The following is a 19,109-nucleotide window of genomic DNA, read 5'->3' as shown; positions in this document are numbered from 1 at the left end:
GCCTCTTTCACACAATGTTCACAAAAGCTGTTCCCGTTGCCAAGGAAACGGGATGCCTCCTTTCTGTCAAGGACACTGTGGCTGCTGTTCCCTACCTGTGTGCTGCTGCCTGATGCAACTCAGGGTAATCTGAGCCTTGGCAAATTACGCCACCAAGATTTCAAGTCACAAAGTTGCTACCTTTTCAACAACATCTGTGGGTGTGCAGTTCAGCCACCCAGTACAGACATGCTCACTATGTATCATAAAGTTCTAACACTTAAACACACCCTACCACCACTTTTGATTTCCCACAACAGTGCTTTGCTCCAAGAAATACGCATTCAATTTATTTCCTAGGAAAAGAAACGCAAAAGGATATCGTTGCACTTTTGCTGGTATTCTGTCAGCAAGTGGCTGTAAGAGAGAGAAGGGGGGGTGAGAATTAAATGCAGGTCCATGCTGGACAAATAAACACATGAAATATTATTGTGCCTGGTGCATATTGAAACTGATCTCTGTGCTTTATAGATTAGTTAGAAAGGGCAGATATGGTTTCTCACATTACTACAAAAAATCAGATTTATTTATTTTTAAAATGTAACACATCCTTCCACTTCTCACACCAGTATAGATAATATGTTGCACATATGTTCGCACATGATGTAAAGCCAAACCATGCCTTAGTGTAAGTGTGTGGGTTATCAGTGAGGGCTACCTGGGAGTAAGATATGGTTTGGCTCTCAGTGTGTTATCCAAACCCAGGCTCATGGACTGGCTCACTCCAGACAAACCATGAGCTGTAACCAAGGTCTGCTCCTGGTTTACATCTTGTACTATATTTGGGAGTACACTACGCCAAACCATGGCTTTGCTCTGGGTAGCACAACAGCAGGAAGAGGGCAATTGTTATCACCTTCTCTTCAGTAGCCTGTGTGCTCATGCTAAGCCATCTTTATCTTAGCATTATGTGCTACCTGAATTAATGTTTGCCCATTTACAGTCCTCCCCCCCCAGCGTCTTTGTGAACTACAAGAACTCCCGTAGTCCTATGAAGAAAAGTTAAGTCTGCTGCACTGTATCAGGGCCATACTGAATGCAATTTTGCAGAGCAAAGGATTTTACTCCCATTGGGTTTGAATAAGATTGAAAACAGTCGAGCTGTGTACAAGAGCGCAAAAATGAAAACAGTTGTTATGCGTACACAGGCGAAAAATACATTTGTACAAAAATGGTGACAACCTACTTACTCAGTATCAATGATCTTTTGCTTTAATGCAATTAGGGCAGCTACGTATTCATTTAAATTCTGAAAGAAAAAAAATGTAGAAGCCAGTTAAGGAAATTCAGCTCCCACACTCCAATAATATATTCTAAGTTCGTACTACTCAAACTGGGCACACGTTTTGCAGACAGCAAAAAAGATAGGAAAACTGAAATCAATGCAATCACAGACAAGATGAAGCAGGTGGCAAATGAATATGTAAAAATCACTTAAATGATTTTTTAAAAATAAAAAGGGAAAAGAACCCGAATAATCTTAGGTTAGTATATTTACAGTACCTAAATTTAAAAAAAGAAGCAGTGGACAGAGCTCCATGCCCCAGGTGCCCAGAAATTAGGAATTTTAGGCATATCCTAAGTGTCAGGGGTTCAGGGAGAGAGGCGCAGATGAGGGAGGAGACAGAGAGCGAGGGGGAAGGATTCCAGGGTGACGAGGAAGAGGACGACAATGACCCAAGATTGTCCATGAGTCCGTCCAGTGAATCGGAGGACTCCCAAAAGGGAGCCCCTCTGGTCAAGCCAAGGGGAGCTAGAGGGGGAAGCAGTCAGGAGCAGGGAAACGAAGGGGGAACCCCCAGTGGGAGTTGGAGATCGGGACCGGCTGCTCCGCCGGAACGGAGTGAAGGGGGTGGAGTGACCAGTGTGTCAGAAGGAGCAGAACAGGAAGCAGAGAGGGGAAGGAGATCAGGGCAAGACGTCCTGCCGGAAGGGGAGGAAAGTAGTATCGAGAGCAGTGTAACTGTCGAAGGGAAGGTCAGGAGCAACGTACGCGCGCCAAGTTCAAAATGGGAGGCGCGCGGAAGTGAAGAGAGTCCTGGGGAGGAGCCTGGTCCCAAAGCGCGAAGGAGGGGGGAGGAGGCGCCAGAGGATTCAGCCTCTGGGGAGTCCCGAAGGGAGAGAACACAGGGGGGCAGAAAGACCCTGCGGAAAAGGAAAGAGAGGAAGAGGTGGACCAGTACAAGCCTCTTAAACTGGTGTAGAGGCGGGACTGACTCAGAGGGGACTTCAGCGGTCTAAGCGTAACAGACGTAGAGTCACGGAGCTCGGATGTGAAGCTAAGAATGTTCTTCAATAAAAGCTTTTGTACATAAGCCGGACTGGACTTTGGTCTCTTGTGAGCTGGGACCACGGGTGACTCTGACACTAAGCATTAGAATAAGGGATGCGAGTGGCGCTGTGGGTTAAACCACTGTGCCGCCTGGGCTTGTTGATCGAAAGGTTAGCGGTTCAAATCCCTGCAATGGGGTGTGGTCCCGTTGTTCAGTCCCTGCTCCTGCCAACCTAGCAGTTTGAAAGCATGCAGTGCAAGTAGAAAAATAGGTACTGCTTCAGCGGGAAGGTAAACAGCGTTTCCGTGCGCTGCTCTGGTTTCGCTAGAAGTGGCTTAGTCATGCTGACCACATGACCCGGAAAGTTGTCTGCGGACAAATGCCGGCTCCCTCGGCCAGTAAAGCGAGATGAGCGCCGCAACCCCAGAGTCATTCGCTACTGGACTTAAGTGTCAGGGGTCCCTTTACCTTTACCTTTAAGCATTAGAATATACAAACTCAAGTTTAGCCTTTTCAGTGGTGGCTCTGCAATTGTGGAATGACCTTCCTTTCGAGGTTTGGCTTGCCCTCACTTTATATTCGTTTAGACAACAGGCAAAAGCTCATCTTTTTTGCCACACTTTTAGAGTTTGGTGGGAAGAGTTGTTCCCAAGTTTTGATGCTGGCAGTTATGTTATTGTGCTCCTTTCCTGGCCAATTCTCAGCAGGTTTCCTAACATTTGGTGGGAAACTTGGAACCTGAGCATCTGTAATAATTAAGTAAAATTAATTTAAACGGAATGTGGGAGGGATTTGAAATCTATTTGTTTAGCAGCATCATATAGTGTAGTTTAAAACATATTTCAAAATGTCAGGGACAAGATGGATTAGAAGTTATCGGGCACCTTCTTTTTCAAGTATTAGACAATGAAGGCAACAAGCGATAACAACAGAGTTTTTAAAGCTATTTGTGACTATGCCTCATATTCAGGCAGGCTTGTAGATTATTGTTTGCCGGCTTGGTTACAGCAAGTAAGAATCATGACCAGGTGACCAAGTAGGGAAGACTTTGTTCATTGGAAGATACTTTCTTTTCCTTTCAAATTGTCAATGTGTTACAAATGCTTGAAATAGGTATGTGTGAGCAGGCAAGTGTGCCCATAAACATTTCCTACTTGTATATATTATATCAAGCAGTTCCATCCAAATTTTATTGGGTTTGAATTATTCAATCGTCTTGATCCTTTTCTGTTTTTCTTCTCTCTATCTTCTGTGACAGGTTCCACCACATATTTCTTTTAAGGACTCGTGGCCCTAAATCAGCATTTTCAGTGAGCTACCCACAATGACTTTGAAGTCTCTTACAGCACAATCCTAACTATGTCTACTTACAAGTAAATACTACTGATTTCAATGGGGCTTACTCTCAGGTAAGTGGGATTACAACTACAGCCTTGGGTTGTGATCTTACTGCAACTTCTCCAGTGCTGAATCCCATTGAACTCAACTGGGCTTACTTTTGAATATACCGTATTTTTTGCTCTATAAGACGCACCAGACCACAAGACGCACCTAGTTTTTGGAGGAGAAAAACAAGAAAAAAATATTCTGAATCTCAGAAGTCAGAACAGCGCAGTGAAAGCAGCGATCCCTCTTGCTGTTCCGGCTTCCGGGATAGCTTGCGCAGCCTGCATTTGCTCCATAAGACGCACACACATTTCCCCTTACTTTTTAGGAGGGGAAAAGTGAGTCTTATAGAGCAAAAAATACGGTACATATCGGATTATGGTGGTGCTCACTTGATTTTATAGACTTTGGTTAGTTATCTTTTCCTTCCTTCCTCTGAAATCCCACTTGTAACATACCACTATTATTATTGGTAGTAATCTTTTATTATTACAATTTTTTAATAAATTAATTGTTGTGTTCCTTCTGGGGTAGTTTGTCCACATTTGGGCCCCACCCTGCACTCAGCTCTCACCTGTATCTCCTAGAAGCTGCCAGCATGGGACAGCGGCCACAATCCCAGGAAACGGCTTCAGCTGGCCAGCTAAACCAGGTGAGGGGAGACAATGGGCCTCAAACCCTTTGTGAGTTAGGGACTTCCCCTGCATGCTCTGGCAAATTGTGTGGATGAGACCAATAGCAGGTCCAACAGTCAAGAAGACGGGTTCTGCACATGCTGTAGAGGGAAGCGAGCAGTAGATGGGGCTCATCAACCTGGGAAGGTAGACCATTTAGGAGAAAGAAAACTCTGGTCCTAAACCTCTGCTGCCTTGTGGGATAACTTCAGGAGAAGGCTTAGGCGTAAACCCTCCACAAATCCAGAATGGAGGCCCTAAGGCAGTTGGATGGTGTCATGTCTGCTACCTTCTGGAACATAGCTGTCAACGTTTCCCTTTTTTAAAGGGAAATTCCCTTATTGCTCGCAATGAAAAGGGATAAGTTGACAGTTATGTTCCAGCAACTCCTGCACCTAAGCTGGTGCCAAATGTACTGTTCTGCTTTGGTTTGGACTCCATCAACAAGGGTTGTGTCATCTAGGCCCCCCAGCCCCCCCCCATACACACAGCCCAGGATTGTGCTCTAGGGAGGTCAGTTTGGTGATGCAGTTTGACTTCACCCCTGGAGGAGCATCCATTGTCTCCTGAGACAGATGCCAACAACCATTTATTAGTTGCCTTTTAAATCACTGTCTCAAGGCAATTTACACATAAGATAAGACAATTTACAAATTCCACGCCTGCTAAAAACATTCCTCTTTTAGACAAGGCTACCCAGATACTTAGAAAGTTGAGGTAATTTTAATCCATTTTTGTTTTTCTTAACTTTTGTATCTTTTAAAGCATGGATATGAATTATTCTTGATTTTATTGTCTTATCTTTCTGTAAACTGCTTTGGTTTGTGTGTGCTTTTTTTTTTTTTTACAATGAGGCAGCGTATAAATTTTATGAAATACAGTAAATAGTTAAAAACACAAAAACAACAAATATACAGTGGTGCCTCGCAAGACGAAATTAATCCGTTCCGTGAGTCTCTTCGTCTTGCGGTTTTTTCGTCTTGCGAAGCACGGCTATTAGCGGCTTAGCGGATTAGCGCTATTAGCGGCTTAGAAAAGGGGGGGGGGAAGGGAAAAAACTCGCAAGAACTTGCAAGACGTTTCGTCTTGCGAAGCAAGCCCATAGGGAAATTCATCTTGCGAAGCACCTCAAAAGATGGAAAACTCTTTCATCTAGCGAGTTTTTCGTCTTGCGAGGCATTCGTCTTGCGGGGCACCACTGTATTTAAAATGAGACTAAATCTTAGCAAGTGGACACTCACAAAGTTTGGGGAGCTCGTTGAAACAAAAATCATATTCAGCTGCTTCTGAAAAGTGCAGATACTGGGTGCCTGTCTCAACAAGAATGCTTCTCCACAGAACAGGGGTAGCCCTGCTGTGAGTTACTGTGGAGAGGGTTTCTGAGATATTTGGGTCTTGAAGGAGAAGCTCCCCCGCAGACTGCAGCGTTCTACCGGGTGTATAAGGCAGCCTCTCAAGTAACCTGGTATCAACTAAGGACTACAATAGGTTCCTAGAATGCCTCATAGCTTGCTTTATCCACAATTTGCCAGAACAATTCTGTAGCACCTGAATGTGGGTTTTTTTAAAATAAATAAATAAATACTCAGATCGCTCATATGAAAAACAGTTGAGAATGTGAAGACACATGCCTATATATCTCCCTCTGAGACAAGTGATCAGCTATGCCACCTATCAACTCATATTTTACAGTGAGGTATCAAATATGACGCGGGTGGCGCTGTGGGTTAAACCACAGAGGCTAGGACTTGCCGATCAGAAGGTCGGCGGTTCGAATCCCCGCGATGGGATGAGCTCCCGTTGCTCGGTCCCAGCTCCTGCCAACCTAGCAGTTCGAAAGCACCTCAAAGTGCAAGTAGATCAATAGGTACCGCTCTGGCGGGAAGGTAAACGGCATTTCCGTGCGCTGCTTTGGTTCGCCAGAAGCAGCTTAGTCATGCTGGCCACATGACCCAGAAGCTGTACGCCGGCTCCCTTGGCCAGCAAAGCGAGATGAGCGCCGCAACCCCAGAGTCGGCCACTACTGGACCTAATGGTCAGGGGTCCCTTTACCTTTACTTTATCAAATATGATAGATGCAAGAACCTCAAAGCCAAACTGCAGCTTTCTAGCATTTTGGATACAGCTTCTATTTGAGGTATGGACAGCTTGCTCTCTTCCTGCTATACCGTGGTGATTCCCAGAGTTGTCACTGAAGACAGGCTTCCTATAAAATTTGCTATGGAAGAACAAGTAGCATAAGGCCCTTGGGAAGAAGAAAATCCTTTGAAGGGTCAGCAAAACTTGGAGGAAAGGGTGATGTAACATACCTGCAAACACTGTACAGTTGTGATATTCTACAAACTACAATTAAGGGATGAAGGAAAAATAGGATGCAGTGGAGGTGAGCTGTACTACAAATTCCTATGCTAAACTGTACCTCAGAAGGCTTTCTCCTTCGGCTGACATATACATGCACAAACACAAATATGTTCTTTCACCCATTCTCACTTTGCAGCAAGCAATGGAATTTCACGAATGGATTTCAAAGTCACAGCAATGGGAAGCAATGATCACATTAAAACCTTTATGTTCTGGAAGCTATGGCTCTTTCAGACAATGGTGCAATTAGGAAAATGGTATTGCGTTATGCTAGAATTTCAAAGATATATTACGTACTAGAATCGAATAGCATATAAAGTAATTATATATGAGTTTAGGGTAGCGGACTTTGTCTATTGTTAGCAGAATATGCAAATGATCAGGCTGAAAGTGTTAACTAAGAAGCAAGTCCCAATGTGTTTAAAGGGGCTTACTCCAGGTACCGTATTTTTTGCTCTATAGGACACACTTTTTCTGCTTCAAAAATGAAGGAGCCTCTATAGCTGCGCGTCACCTCTCCAGCCGGGAGAGCGCGCGCGGGGCTATAGAAGCCATAGCCCCACAACCCTCTCCCAGCTGCAGAGGTGACGCGCGGCTATGGCTGGAGCCTCTATAACCGCGCATCACCTCTCCAGCCGGGAGAACGCGCACGGGGCAAAAGAAGCCCCCCGCGACCCTCTCCCAGCTGGAGAGGTGACCCGCGGCTATGGCAGGAGCCCCCCGCGACCCTCTCCCGGCTGGAGAGGTGACGCGCGGCTATGGCAGCAGCCTCTCCGCTATGCCTTTCCGCTGCTCCCTGACCTGCTCTTTGGGGCTGGTGGTGGGCTTCCCCGCCAGCCCCAAAGAGCAGGTCGAAAGGAACCTGAAGCCTGGAGAGTGAGAGGGGTCGGTGCACACCGACCCCTCTCGCTCTCCAGGCTTCCAAGGTAGCCGCCTGAACGGCACCTTGTTTTAGAGTGGGAAAACAAGAGGGGGGAAATTCTCACCCTCTCTGCGCAGCGCCTCCTGCCGCTTCGCTTAAGGGGCGCTGGGCAGAGAGGGGGAAATTTTTTTTTTCTTGTTCTCCCCCCTCTAAAACAAGGTGTGTCCTATGTTGCGAAAAATACGGTAAGTGTATTTAGGACTGCAACCTTACTGTGTGTGTATAGAAAAGTTTGCTGTTACTTAATTTTGAGGTATATGGTGTTCTGTACAATAAGGCTGAGATAATAAGTTTTGTTTTTGTTTACAACAGCACTAAGTTTCCCCCCTCCCTTTTTTTGGGGGGGGGCCCTTATTTTAGTCCTGTTTTCCCAGTAGCAAAAGCCAAAATAGGTTCCTTAGATTATAGGAGTTTACAGCTGTATTTCTCACTGCATACACATATATTTTAAAGCTATATTTATTTTCAGGGAATGACTAACAATATAAAAAATTACCAAGAAACCTACTCAATCCTCTAAGTTCAAATCACCAAGAGGCCCTTTAAACAAAATAAGGGCAGATCACAAGCAAGTCAAAGTAGTCTTAACAAATGAATAAACACATATTCAAAAATGTTTACTGGGCTGCTTAGGACAGACCACAATGTAAAGTTCATTATCTAACAGAAAATGTTATCGAAACCTGATAGACTGACTTAGCCACAGTCCACTCTAATTTAACTAATGTGCTTTCCCCTCACTAAACAATTCAATTCAATTCACACAATCTTTTTATACATCATTCCTCAGTACGTTCTTTTAATAACAGACCACACAGCAAAATATGTGGAAAGTGACACTTGTTTTCGAAGTCCGTGAAACAGCGGGGAATTAGATTTGATGGGGGGAAATAAATACACGCCGAGGCGTCAGTGTTGCTCCAGCTCCAAAGCTGCATGGAAGTCTAGCATTTGCACAACACATGCAAGAGTATGCGAGCAGTTCCTGATCAGGCACGTCCAAAAGGAGCTCTTTACATGCCCCGAGGCACGTCCCAGGGCACTGAATATGGAACTCTTCATGTGGTCAAAGGCACTGAACAGGGAACTCTTCACATGCCCCAAGGCACTGAACAGGGAACTCTTCACATGCCCCAAGGCACTGAACAGGGAACTCTTCACATGCTCCAAGGCACTGAACAGGGAACTCTTCACATGCTCCAAGGCACTGAACAGGGAACTCTTCACATGCCCCAAGGCACTGAACAGGGAACTCTTCACATGCCCCAAGGCACTGAACAGGGAACACACGCTCAAAGGCACTGAACAAGGAACTCTTCACATGCCCCAAGGCACTGAACAGGGAACACACGCTCAAAGGCACTGAACAAGGAACTCTTCACATGCCCCAAGGCACTGAACAGGGAACTCTTCACATGCCCCAAGGCACTGAACAAGGAACTCTTCACATGCCCCAAGGCACTGAACAGGGAACTCTTCACATGCTCAAAGGCACTGAACAGGGAACACATGCTCAAAGGCACTGAACAGGGAACTCTTCACATGCCCCAAGGCACTGAACAGGGAACTCTTCACATGCTCAAAGGCACAGAACAAACAAGGAACTCTTCACATGTCCCAAGGCACTGAACAGGGAACTCTTCACATGCCCCAAGGCACTGAACAGGGAACTCTTCACATGCCCCAAGGCACTGAACAGGGAACACATACGCAAAGGCACTGAACAGGGAACTCTTCACATGCTCCAAGGCACTGAACAGGGAACACATACTCAAAGGCACTGAACAGGGAACTCTTCACATGCTCAAAGGCACAGAACAAGGAACTCTTCACATGCTCCAAGGCACTGAACAGGGAACACATACTCAAAGGCACTGAACAAGGAACTCTTCACATGCCCCAAGGCACTGAACAGGGAACACATACTCAAAGGCACTGAACAAGGAACTCTTCACATGCTCCAAGGCACTGAACAGGGAACACATACTCAAAGGCACTGAACAAGGAACTCTTCACATGCTCCAAGGCACTGAACAAGGAACTCTTCACATGCTCAAAGGCACTGAACAAGGAACTCTTCACATGCCCCAAGGCACTGAACAGGGAACACATACTCAAAGGCACTGAACAAGGAACTCTTCACATGCTCCAAGGCACTGAACAGGGAACACCTACTCAAAGGCACTGAACAAGGAACTCTTCACATGCTCCAAGGCACTGAACAGGGAACACATACTCAAAGGCACTGAACAAGGAACTCTTCACATGCTCCAAGGCACTGAACAGGGAACACATACTCAAAGGCACTGAACAAGGAACTCTTCACATGCCCCAAGGCACTGAACAGGGAACACATACTCAAAGGCACTGAACAAGGAACTCTTCACATGCTCCAAGGCACTGAACAGGGAACACATACTCAAAGGCACTGAACAAGGAACTCTTCACATGCTCCAAGGCACTGAACAGGGAACACATACTCAAAGGCACTGAACAAGGAACTCTTCACATGCTCCAAGGCACTGAACAGGGAACACATACTCAAAGGCACTGAACAAGGAACTCTTCACATGCTCCAAGGCACTGAACAGGGAACACATACTCAAAGGCACTGAACAAGGAACTCTTCACATGCCCCAAGGCACTGAACAGGGAACACATACTCAAAGGCACTGAACAAGGAACTCTTCACATGCTCCAAGGCACTGAACAGGGAACACATACTCAAAGGCACTGAACAAGGAACTCTTCACATGCTCCAAGGCACTGAACAGGGAACACCTACTCAAAGGCACTGAACAAGGAACTCTTCACATGCTCCAAGGCACTGAACAGGGAACACATACTCAAAGGCACTGAACAAGGAACTCTTCACATGCTCCAAGGCACTGAACAGGGAACACATACTCAAAGGCACTGAACAAGGAACTCTTCACATGCCCCAAGGCACTGAACAGGGAACACATACTCAAAGGCACTGAACAAGGAACTCTTCACATGCTCCAAGGCACTGAACAGGGAACACATACTCAAAGGCACTGAACAAGGAACTCTTCACATGCTCCAAGGCACTGAACAGGGAACACATACTCAAAGGCACTGAACAAGGAACTCTTCACATGCTCCAAGGCACTGAACAGGGAACACATACTCAAAGGCACTGAACAAGGAACTCTTCACATGCTCCAAGGCACTGAACAGGGAACACATACTCAAAGGCACTGAACAAGGAACTCTTCACATGCCCCAAGGCACTGAACAGGGAACACATACTCAAAGGCACTGAACAAGGAACTCTTCACATGCTCCAAGGCACTGAACAGGGAACACATACTCAAAGGCACTGAACAAGGAACTCTTCACATGCTCCAAGGCACTGAACAGGGAACACATACTCAAAGGCACTGAACAAGGAACTCTTCACATGCCCCAAGGCACTGAACAGGGAACACATACTCAAAGGCACTGAACAGGGAACTCTTCACATGCCCCAAGGCACGTTTCAGGGCCCTGGACTGATTTCCGAAGCCTGCCACAGGCCCCCGGGTCCGCTCCCTACCTGCTGGAGGGCCCCGCAGTTGGCGCAGGCCGTGGCCGCCTCCGCCGCGATCCCCGCTGCGGCCGCGGCGGGCGGGGTCTCCCCGGGCATCATGGTTGCCGCCTTCGCCCATCCGTCGCCGGTCACCCACCAGCCTCGGGCGGCCGAGGCAGCGGCGCCAGTGACGGAATCCGGAGGCAGAAGCAAGGAAGGTCCTCTCCGGGCGCCCCGCGACGCGACGCACAGCGGGAAAGGTCCCCACCACCCGCGTCCTGGTGGAATAGCTGTCCATGGCGCTGCCTAACAAAAACGATATATATATATATATATATATATATATTTAGGCTTTTCCAGGCATAGAACGACAGTGGTTCTCTCAGTCTCTCTTTTTGAACGGACTCTGCCCTTAAATGTTCCGCTGTGAAGGGGTTTCCGTCCTCCGACAAGGCACTAGGAAAGGGCAGGCGGGAAACCATGGCGACGACTTCCCTCGTTGCCAAGGAGCCGGCAAGGCAGCGGCCTACGAATCCCAACATGCCCCGCGCGACTCTCGCTTTTTTTTGACGGGGGGGGCAAAGTTTAGTGACGGGATCGCAGGCAGGCCAAAAAGGAAAAGAAAGGAGAGTGGGCGGTGCGCGTGACGTCACATTCTATAAAAAAATTATTTTAAAAAAATATATTTTTAAGTGCAGGCAAAAAGCACAAGCCAATGCACTAGGGGCGGGCTTGGACCTGGGATACCATGGTTCAAATCCTTACCCAGCCATTAGGTCAGGCAGTCCTATGAAGCCAAGTGACGCGTTCTGTTGTTTAGTCGTTTATTCACCATTTACTAGATAAAATGTCATAAGGCGTCATAAAAAGTGTTAAGTTGTGGGTTGACATAGCAGGCGACACAGCGATTTCTCCAAAGCAGCTCTTTATTTTGTAAGCTGGAATAGAACTGACTAGCAAACAGCTCAGCCGGCCTGCTTTTATAGGCAGCCGGCTGTCAACATTGTAGCAACAACAACCCAGAGTTTCCCGCCTAAAATAACTGACGTGGACCTGAGTGAAAACTATCTAAGAACACTGTCCAACCATCTCGTCCTCTGTCGCCCCCTTCTCCTTGTGCCCTCCATCTTTCCCAACATCAGGGTCTTTTCCAGGGAGTCTTCTCTTCTCATGAGGTGGCCAAAGTATTGGAGCCTCAGCTTCAGGATCTGCCCTTCCGGTGAGCACTCAGGGCTGATTTCCTTCAGAATGGATGTGTTTGATCTTCTTGCAGTCCATGGGACTCTCAAGGGTCTCCTCCAGCACCATAATTCAAAAGCATCAATTCTTTGGTGATCAGCCTTCTTTATGGTCCAGCTCTCACTTCCATACATCACCACTGGGATAGCTTTTACTATACGGACCTTTGTTGGCAAGGTGATGTCTTTGCTTTTTAAGATGCTGTCTAGGTTTGTCATTGCTTTTCTCCCAAAAGCAGGGGTCTTTTAATTTCTTGACCGCTGTCACCCTCTGCAGTGATCATGGAACACAAGAAAGTAAAATCTCTCACGGCCTCCATTTCTTCCCCTTCTATTTGCCAGGAGGTGATGGGACCAGTGGCCATGATCTTTGTTTTTTTTTTTTTATGTTGAGCTTCAGACCATATTTTGCACTCTCCTCTTTCACCCTCATTAAAAGGTTCTTTAATTCCTCCTCACTTTCTGCCATCAAGGTTGTGTCATCTGAATATCTGAGGTTGTTGATATTTCTTCCGGCAATCTTAATTCCGGCTAGGGATTCATCCAGCCCAGCCTTTTGCATGATGAATTCTGCATATAAGTTAAATAAGCAGGGAGACAATATCCAGCCATGTCGTACTCCTTTCCCAATTTTGAACCAATCAGTTGTTCCATATCCAGTTCTAACTGTAGCTTCTTGTCCCACATAGAGATTTCTCAGGAGACAGATGAGGTGATCAGGCCCTCCCATTTCTTTAAGAACTTGCCATAGTTTGCTGTGGTCGACACAGTCAAAGGCTTTTGCATAGTCAATGAAGCAAAAGTAGATGTCTTTCTGGAACTCTCTAGCTTTCTCCATAACCCAGTGCATGTTTGCAATTTGGTCTCTGGTTCCTCTGCCTCTTCTAAATCCAGCTTGCACTTCTGGGAGTTCTCGATCCACATACTGCTTGAGCCTTCCGTGTAGAATTTTAATCATAACCTTGCCAGCGTGTGAAATGAGTGCAATTGTGCGGTAGTTGGAGCATTCTTTGGCACTGCCCTTCTTTGGGATTGGGATGTAGACTGATCTTCTCCAATCCTCTGGCTATTGCTGAGTTTTCCAAACTTGCTGGCATACTGAGTGTAGCACCTTAACAGCATGATCTTTTAAAATTTTAAATAGTTCAGCTGGAATACCATCACTTCCACTGGCCTTGTTATTAGCAGTGCTTTCTAAGGCCCATTTGACTTCACTCTCCAGGATGTCTGGCTCAAGGTCAGCAACCACACTTCCTGGGGTGTACGAGCCATCCATATCTTTCTGGTATAATTCATCTGTGTATTCTTGCCACCTCTTCTTGATGTCTTTGCTTCTGTTAGGTCCTTATCACTTTTGTCCTTTATTATGGTAAGCTTTGTACGAAATGTTCCTTTCATATCTCCAATTTTCTAGAACAGATCTCTGGTTCTTCCCATTCTGTTGTTTTCCTCTATTTCTTTGCATTGCTCGTTTAAGAAGGCCTTCTTGTCTCTCCTTGCTATTTTTTGGAAATCTGCATTAAATTTCCTGCATCTTTCACTATCTCCCTCGCATTTTGCTTGCCTCCTCTCCCCCGCTATTTGTAAGGCCTTGTTGGACAGCCACTTTGCCTTCTTGCATTTCGTTTTCATTGGGATGGTTTTTGTTGCTGCCTCCTGTATAATGTTGCGAGCCTCCATCCATAGTTCTTCAGGTAGAACTCTATTAGCCTTTGCCCTGCTTCGTTTTGATCTCAAGGCCAAACTTGCCAGTTGTTCCTTTTATCTCTTGATTCCCTACTTTAGCATTCCAATCCCCTATAATGAGAAGAACATCCTTCTTTGGTGTCACTTCTATAAGGTGTTGTAAGTCTTCATAGAATTGGTCAATTTCAGTTTCTTCAGCACCAGTAGTTGGTGCATAAACTTGGATTACTGTGATGTTAAAAGGTCCGCCTTGGATTCGTATCGAGATCATTCTATCATTTTTGAGATTGCATCCCAGTACAGCTTTTGCCACTCTTTTGTTGACTATGAGGGCCACTCCATTTCTTTTACAGGATTCTTGCCCACAGTAGTAGATATGATGGTCATCCGAACTGAATTCGCCCATTCCCGTCCATTTTAGTTCACTGATGCCCAGGATGTCAATATTTATTCTTGCCATCTCATTTTTGACCACATCCAACTTACCCAGGTTGACTCAACTTTCTGAGTGTCTCTGAGCAGGAGCGCTTTGCACAGGCGCCTGCTTGATCTCAAGAGGCAGGGAGTTCCCAAGGGCAGGTGCTTCCACACAAAACGATCAGGCGTTGAGCAATAAGTGGGGCAGGTCTTGCATGTAAACGGGTCCCTATCTGAAGATAGTATGTGGAAGTTCAGTGTTCAAAGTATTCCATATATATTCTCAGCCATCCTTAAAACAGCACAGAAAATTAGTCCACTATTACCATTATAACACTATCTGAAGAAGTGTGCATGCACACGAAAGCTCATACCAAGAACAAACTTTGTTGGTCTCTAAGGTGCTACTGGACAATTTTATTATTTTATATATATATTTCTACTCCGTCAGATCAAGCTACCTACCTGAATCTGGGTCCCTATTTGTTAAGGGCTTTACCTTGATCTTGGCCAGTGCCGATCTCTGAGCGCAGGCACTCCATGCTGACCAGGCCTGTCAGCAATTACGCTGCATAATTCTGCCCTAACTGCAGCTTCCAGCTCAGTCCTGAGGGAAGCCCCACACAGAACACATAGGCATCCTAACAGAGATGGGTACAGCAGATGGTTAAGGCAGATGTGGGTATCCAGTGTCAGATTACTATCTAGGAAGAGGTGTCAACCTCAGTGTGGAGGAAATGTCCTATAAAATCTGTCTCTGCCTTGAAACATAGGAACCTGGAAACCTGCCTTAACTGAATCAAACCATCTAGCTTAGTATTGTCCACACTGACTGGCAGCTTTCAACAAAAGATTAAAAATACATTAAAACATCAGTCATTAAAAACTTCCCTAAACAGGGCTGACTTCAGATGTCTTCTAAACGTCAGAGGGTAGTTTATTATTTTGACATCTGGTGGGAGAGCATTCAGATATACTGGGCCGAGGCTGTTTAGGGCTTTAAAGGTCAGCACCAACACTTTTAATTGTGCTCAGAAACGTACTGGGAGCCAATGTAGGTCTTTTAGGACCAATATTATGTGGTCTTGGCAGCCACTCCCATTCACCAGTCTAGGTGCTGTATTCTGGATTAGTTGTAGTTTCCAGCTCACTCTCAAAGGTAGCCCCACGTAGAGCACGTTGCAGAAGTTCAAGCAGGAAATAACTAGAGCGTGCACCAGTCTGGCAAGACAGTCCGCTGGCAGGTAGGGTCTCAGCCTGCGTACCAGGTGGAGTTGGTATACAGCTGCCCTGGACACAGAATTGACCTGCACCTCCATGGACAGCAGTGAGTCCAAAATTACTCCCAGGCTGCGCACCTGCTCCTTCAGGGGCACAGTTGCTCCATTCAGGAACAGAGAGTCTCTACACCCGCCCGCCCCCTGCCCCCCAGAAACAGTACTTCTGCCTTGTCGGGATTCAACAAAGGTGGTTCTGTTAAATTGCAAACCACCTGAAAGAGTCTCCTTCTGCTATTTTCTGCAGATGCAATAGAGGCGGTGAAGAAAGTCCTCTTTGCCGTTGCCACTTGGTAGGCTCGATGTTGAGCTCTAACCCGTGTCTGGTCCGATTAAAAATGAGGTTTCTGCCACTGATGCTCCCGCCGTCTCAGCAACTGTTTCATCGCCTTCAGCTCCGGGTTTCATGCAATCGGAGAGGGCACTTCAGAACCGGACAGTCGACAGCCCTGGCTCAGCCAATTGCTGGGCAGCAGCAACAGCACCAATCCTTAAGAGCCCTTCAGGCCCTGCCCCAAGCCAGGTGGAAAGAGGCCAGGCACGGCCCTTCGGGCTCTTCTCAGGCAGTCCTGCTGAGATAAAGAAGCTCAGCCAATCCCTGCCATAGCTTTTCTGCCATCATCAAATACATTTCAATAGAGATGTTCATTTCATTTCATAAAAATACTGTTTCAACATACTCTTCTGATTGATTGTTTTGTTTTGTTTTGTCCAGAGCACACAGACTTACATTATTACAATAAAAAAGAAGACGTACATTATTCACCTGCAGCAACAGTAAGTGACCCCCTAGTCTTAACCCTTTGGCTTCTGGGTGTGGGATGTAAAGGTGCAGCCAGGTGCGACATTCCGACAGAGGACTGACGGCCTCCATGTTCTAACCAGTTGCTGTGACAACCAGTTGGTCGGTTGCTGGTGGTTTTGAAAGATATCTGCTCAACTGCAGTCACCTCAGGACCAACTTCCCTCTGGTATAGTTTATTTGCTTGTTATGTAACCTCAGCCTGCCTTCAGGTCCAGTTCTGTAAACCTGAATGAATCTGAGAGTAAAAAAGCGTTATATTGACATGAATCAGATTCATGTGTGTATTCCTTAAGAGGGATTCAAAGGGATTTTTAACCAGGAAGGGATCTTTATTAGTAGAACTCAGATGAGCCAGCAACAAGCTGATCACTGCATAAACTTATAAAGGGGATTCTTTAACTCTGCTAAAGTAAACCTTTCCACAATGGGGAGGCTGTAGCTCAGTGGCAGAGCATGGGCTGTGCATGGAGAAGGTCCCATGTTCAATCTCCAGTGTCTCTAGGCAGAGACCCCATCTGAAACCCTGGAGAACCATGGCTTGTCTTAGCGTGAAACATGGCCCAGGCCACTTACTAATCTGCACCTGATTTTGATTTCAGGCTCCAGAAGGTGTTCAGATTGGGCCTTTTCTAGTCCACTACTACCCCAACAGGACCACTGGTCTTATTTTGCTCAGAACTGTCCAGAAGGTCAGAGGAAGTGAGAATACTCAGTTTACGCACCATGCCTTCTCTAGACAAAAGCGCCCCACAAAAGATTTATTTGTTTATTTCTTAGGAAGCATATTACCCAAACTCTTCAGAAGCAAGTTCCCAGAATGGCTTACAAGGGTTCAAAGAAGCCCAGTATTAGTAGTAGTAGTAGTGGTCGTAGTAAAACAATAAAAAATGACAACACATACATAACAAGGGAACGTCCCAAGAAACCAGCATGGTGGAAAAAATTCCAGGAATGATTAAAAATGGATGAATCTAATAGGCACTGAAAGGAAAAGAGAGATGACATGCTAGAAGCCTCCTTGGAGAGGGAAACTAATAAGGCTGCAGGCGCCATGAGGCGGTAAGGGGTACTGAGAGGATGGCCTTTAGCTTAGATTATTGCAGACAAACGCCGGCTCTCTCAGCCTGAAGCAAGATGAGCGCCACATCCCATAGTTCACCTCCAGGGGTCCTTTACCTTTACCTAGAGGGTCGCAATATGAGAATGGCTGGGGTGGGTCCCTGCTTATGGGATGCTCTCCCAGGGAGGCTCACTTGGCACCTTTGTTACATATCTCTGGGGGCCAGGCAAGAACATATTCCTCTTCTCCCAGGCCTTGGGCTGATTAAACAATCTATGGCCTTTTAAAGGCTGGGTGGTGACATGAATGAATGGAAGATGGTTAGAAGCACAATTCTGGGGGAATTGAAACTGGGGGCAGGAGGGGAAGGGTTAAAAACTTCATGTAAGCCTAGTTAATAGAGAATTTCAATTGTGTAAATGCTGCATCAATTGCTTTTTTCTAATTTAAAAAAATAACTTTAGGGTGAATGCTTCTATCAAGGATACATACAAGGGTTCCCAAACTCTGTTGCAATACTCAGCACCTGTCATGGGCTCAGGTAAGAGATTTCAACAGCCTAAGTCAATTATCTGTCAAGCCTAGCAGCAACCTGTCTCTGGCATAATCCAGGCACCGGATGTTTCACAAAAGTACATGCACTGTATGTCCTGTCTCTCCCATCCCCATCCTTGTGTTTCACACTCCTGACTTTCTTCAGTCGAAGTTTGTAGCAGCCCAATATATTTGCACTTCTCTGAGCAGAGTTGAAGGAAAGAAAGAAGCCAGAGAGAAGAAGGAAGGAAGCAAGGAAGGCTGGGTGGAAGGAAGGAAGAATAGAAGGAAGGAAAGGTTGGTTGGATGGATGGATGGATGGATGGATGGATGGATGGAAGGAAGGAAAGAAAGACGGAAGGCGTTGGAAGCCAGAGAGAAGAAGGAAAGAAGGAAGGAGTTACTTGCCAGGGAGAAGAAGGAAGGAAGGAAGGAAGGAAGGAAGGAAGGAAGGAAGGAAAGACGGAAGGCGTTGGAAGCCAGAGAGAAGAAGGAAAGAAGGAAGGAGTTGCTTGCCAGGGAGAAGAAGGAAGGAAGGAAGGAAGGAAGGAACTGGAAGCCAGAGAGAGGAAGGAGGGGAGGAAGGAAGGAATTGGAAGGCAGAGAGAGGAAGGAAGGAAGGAAGGAAGGAAGGAAGGAAGGAAGGAAGGAAAGAGTAGGAAGCTAGAGAAAGGAAGGAAGGAATTCGAAGCCAGAGAGAGGAAGGGAAGGAAGGAAAGAAGGAATTGGAATTGGAATAGGGTGCGGGGCCGCCTCCGCGGGTGAAGGGCTGGCCGGGCAGGACATAGACCTTTTGGCAGAGAGGCGTGGCGAAGGGCCAGATTGCAGGCTGCTTTGGAAGAGAAGCAGCAAAGCACTGGGGCTGGTAGCGCAGGAGAGACAGAGCTGCAGGCAGACCTCAAAAG

General features: G+C 46.4%; 1 protein-coding gene and 1 long non-coding RNA gene across 3 annotated transcripts in view; one reads left to right on the top strand and one right to left on the bottom strand.

Moving 5' to 3' along the window:
- Positions 1-11,374, bottom strand: part of ICE1 (interactor of little elongation complex ELL subunit 1) — a 48,355-nt gene extending 36,981 nt beyond the window's left edge. Inside the window, exons 1-3 of one of the 2 annotated variants that reach the window (XM_081872569.1) lie at positions 11,215-11,374; positions 1,230-1,288; positions 362-396 (exon numbers count right to left, since the gene is read on the bottom strand). In XM_081872569.1, the coding sequence (XP_081728695.1) occupies positions 362-396; positions 1,230-1,288; positions 11,215-11,307 (187 nt within the window). In that variant the 5' untranslated portion in view covers positions 11,308-11,374. The remainder of the gene's footprint in view (positions 1-361; positions 397-1,229; positions 1,289-11,214) is intronic. The other variant, XM_081872567.1, reaches the window with a different exon arrangement.
- The window catches only part of LOC309347972, a 151,861-nt gene extending 133,451 nt beyond the window's left edge, over positions 1-18,410 (top strand). The window contains exons 2-3 of the long non-coding RNA XR_014159094.1: positions 16,521-16,582; positions 18,135-18,410. This is a non-coding gene — a long non-coding RNA (uncharacterized lncRNA). The remainder of the gene's footprint in view (positions 1-16,520; positions 16,583-18,134) is intronic.
- The last annotated feature ends 699 nt before the right edge of the window (positions 18,411-19,109 follow it).

The sequence above is a fragment of the Podarcis erhardii genome, assembly GCF_964252035.2.
Source record: "Podarcis erhardii genome assembly, chromosome: 8".
In the NCBI taxonomy this organism is placed as follows: domain Eukaryota; kingdom Metazoa; phylum Chordata; class Lepidosauria; order Squamata; family Lacertidae; genus Podarcis; species Podarcis erhardii.
The sequence above is the reverse complement of the archived record's forward strand: the minus strand, read 5'-3'. Positions and strand labels throughout refer to the sequence as shown.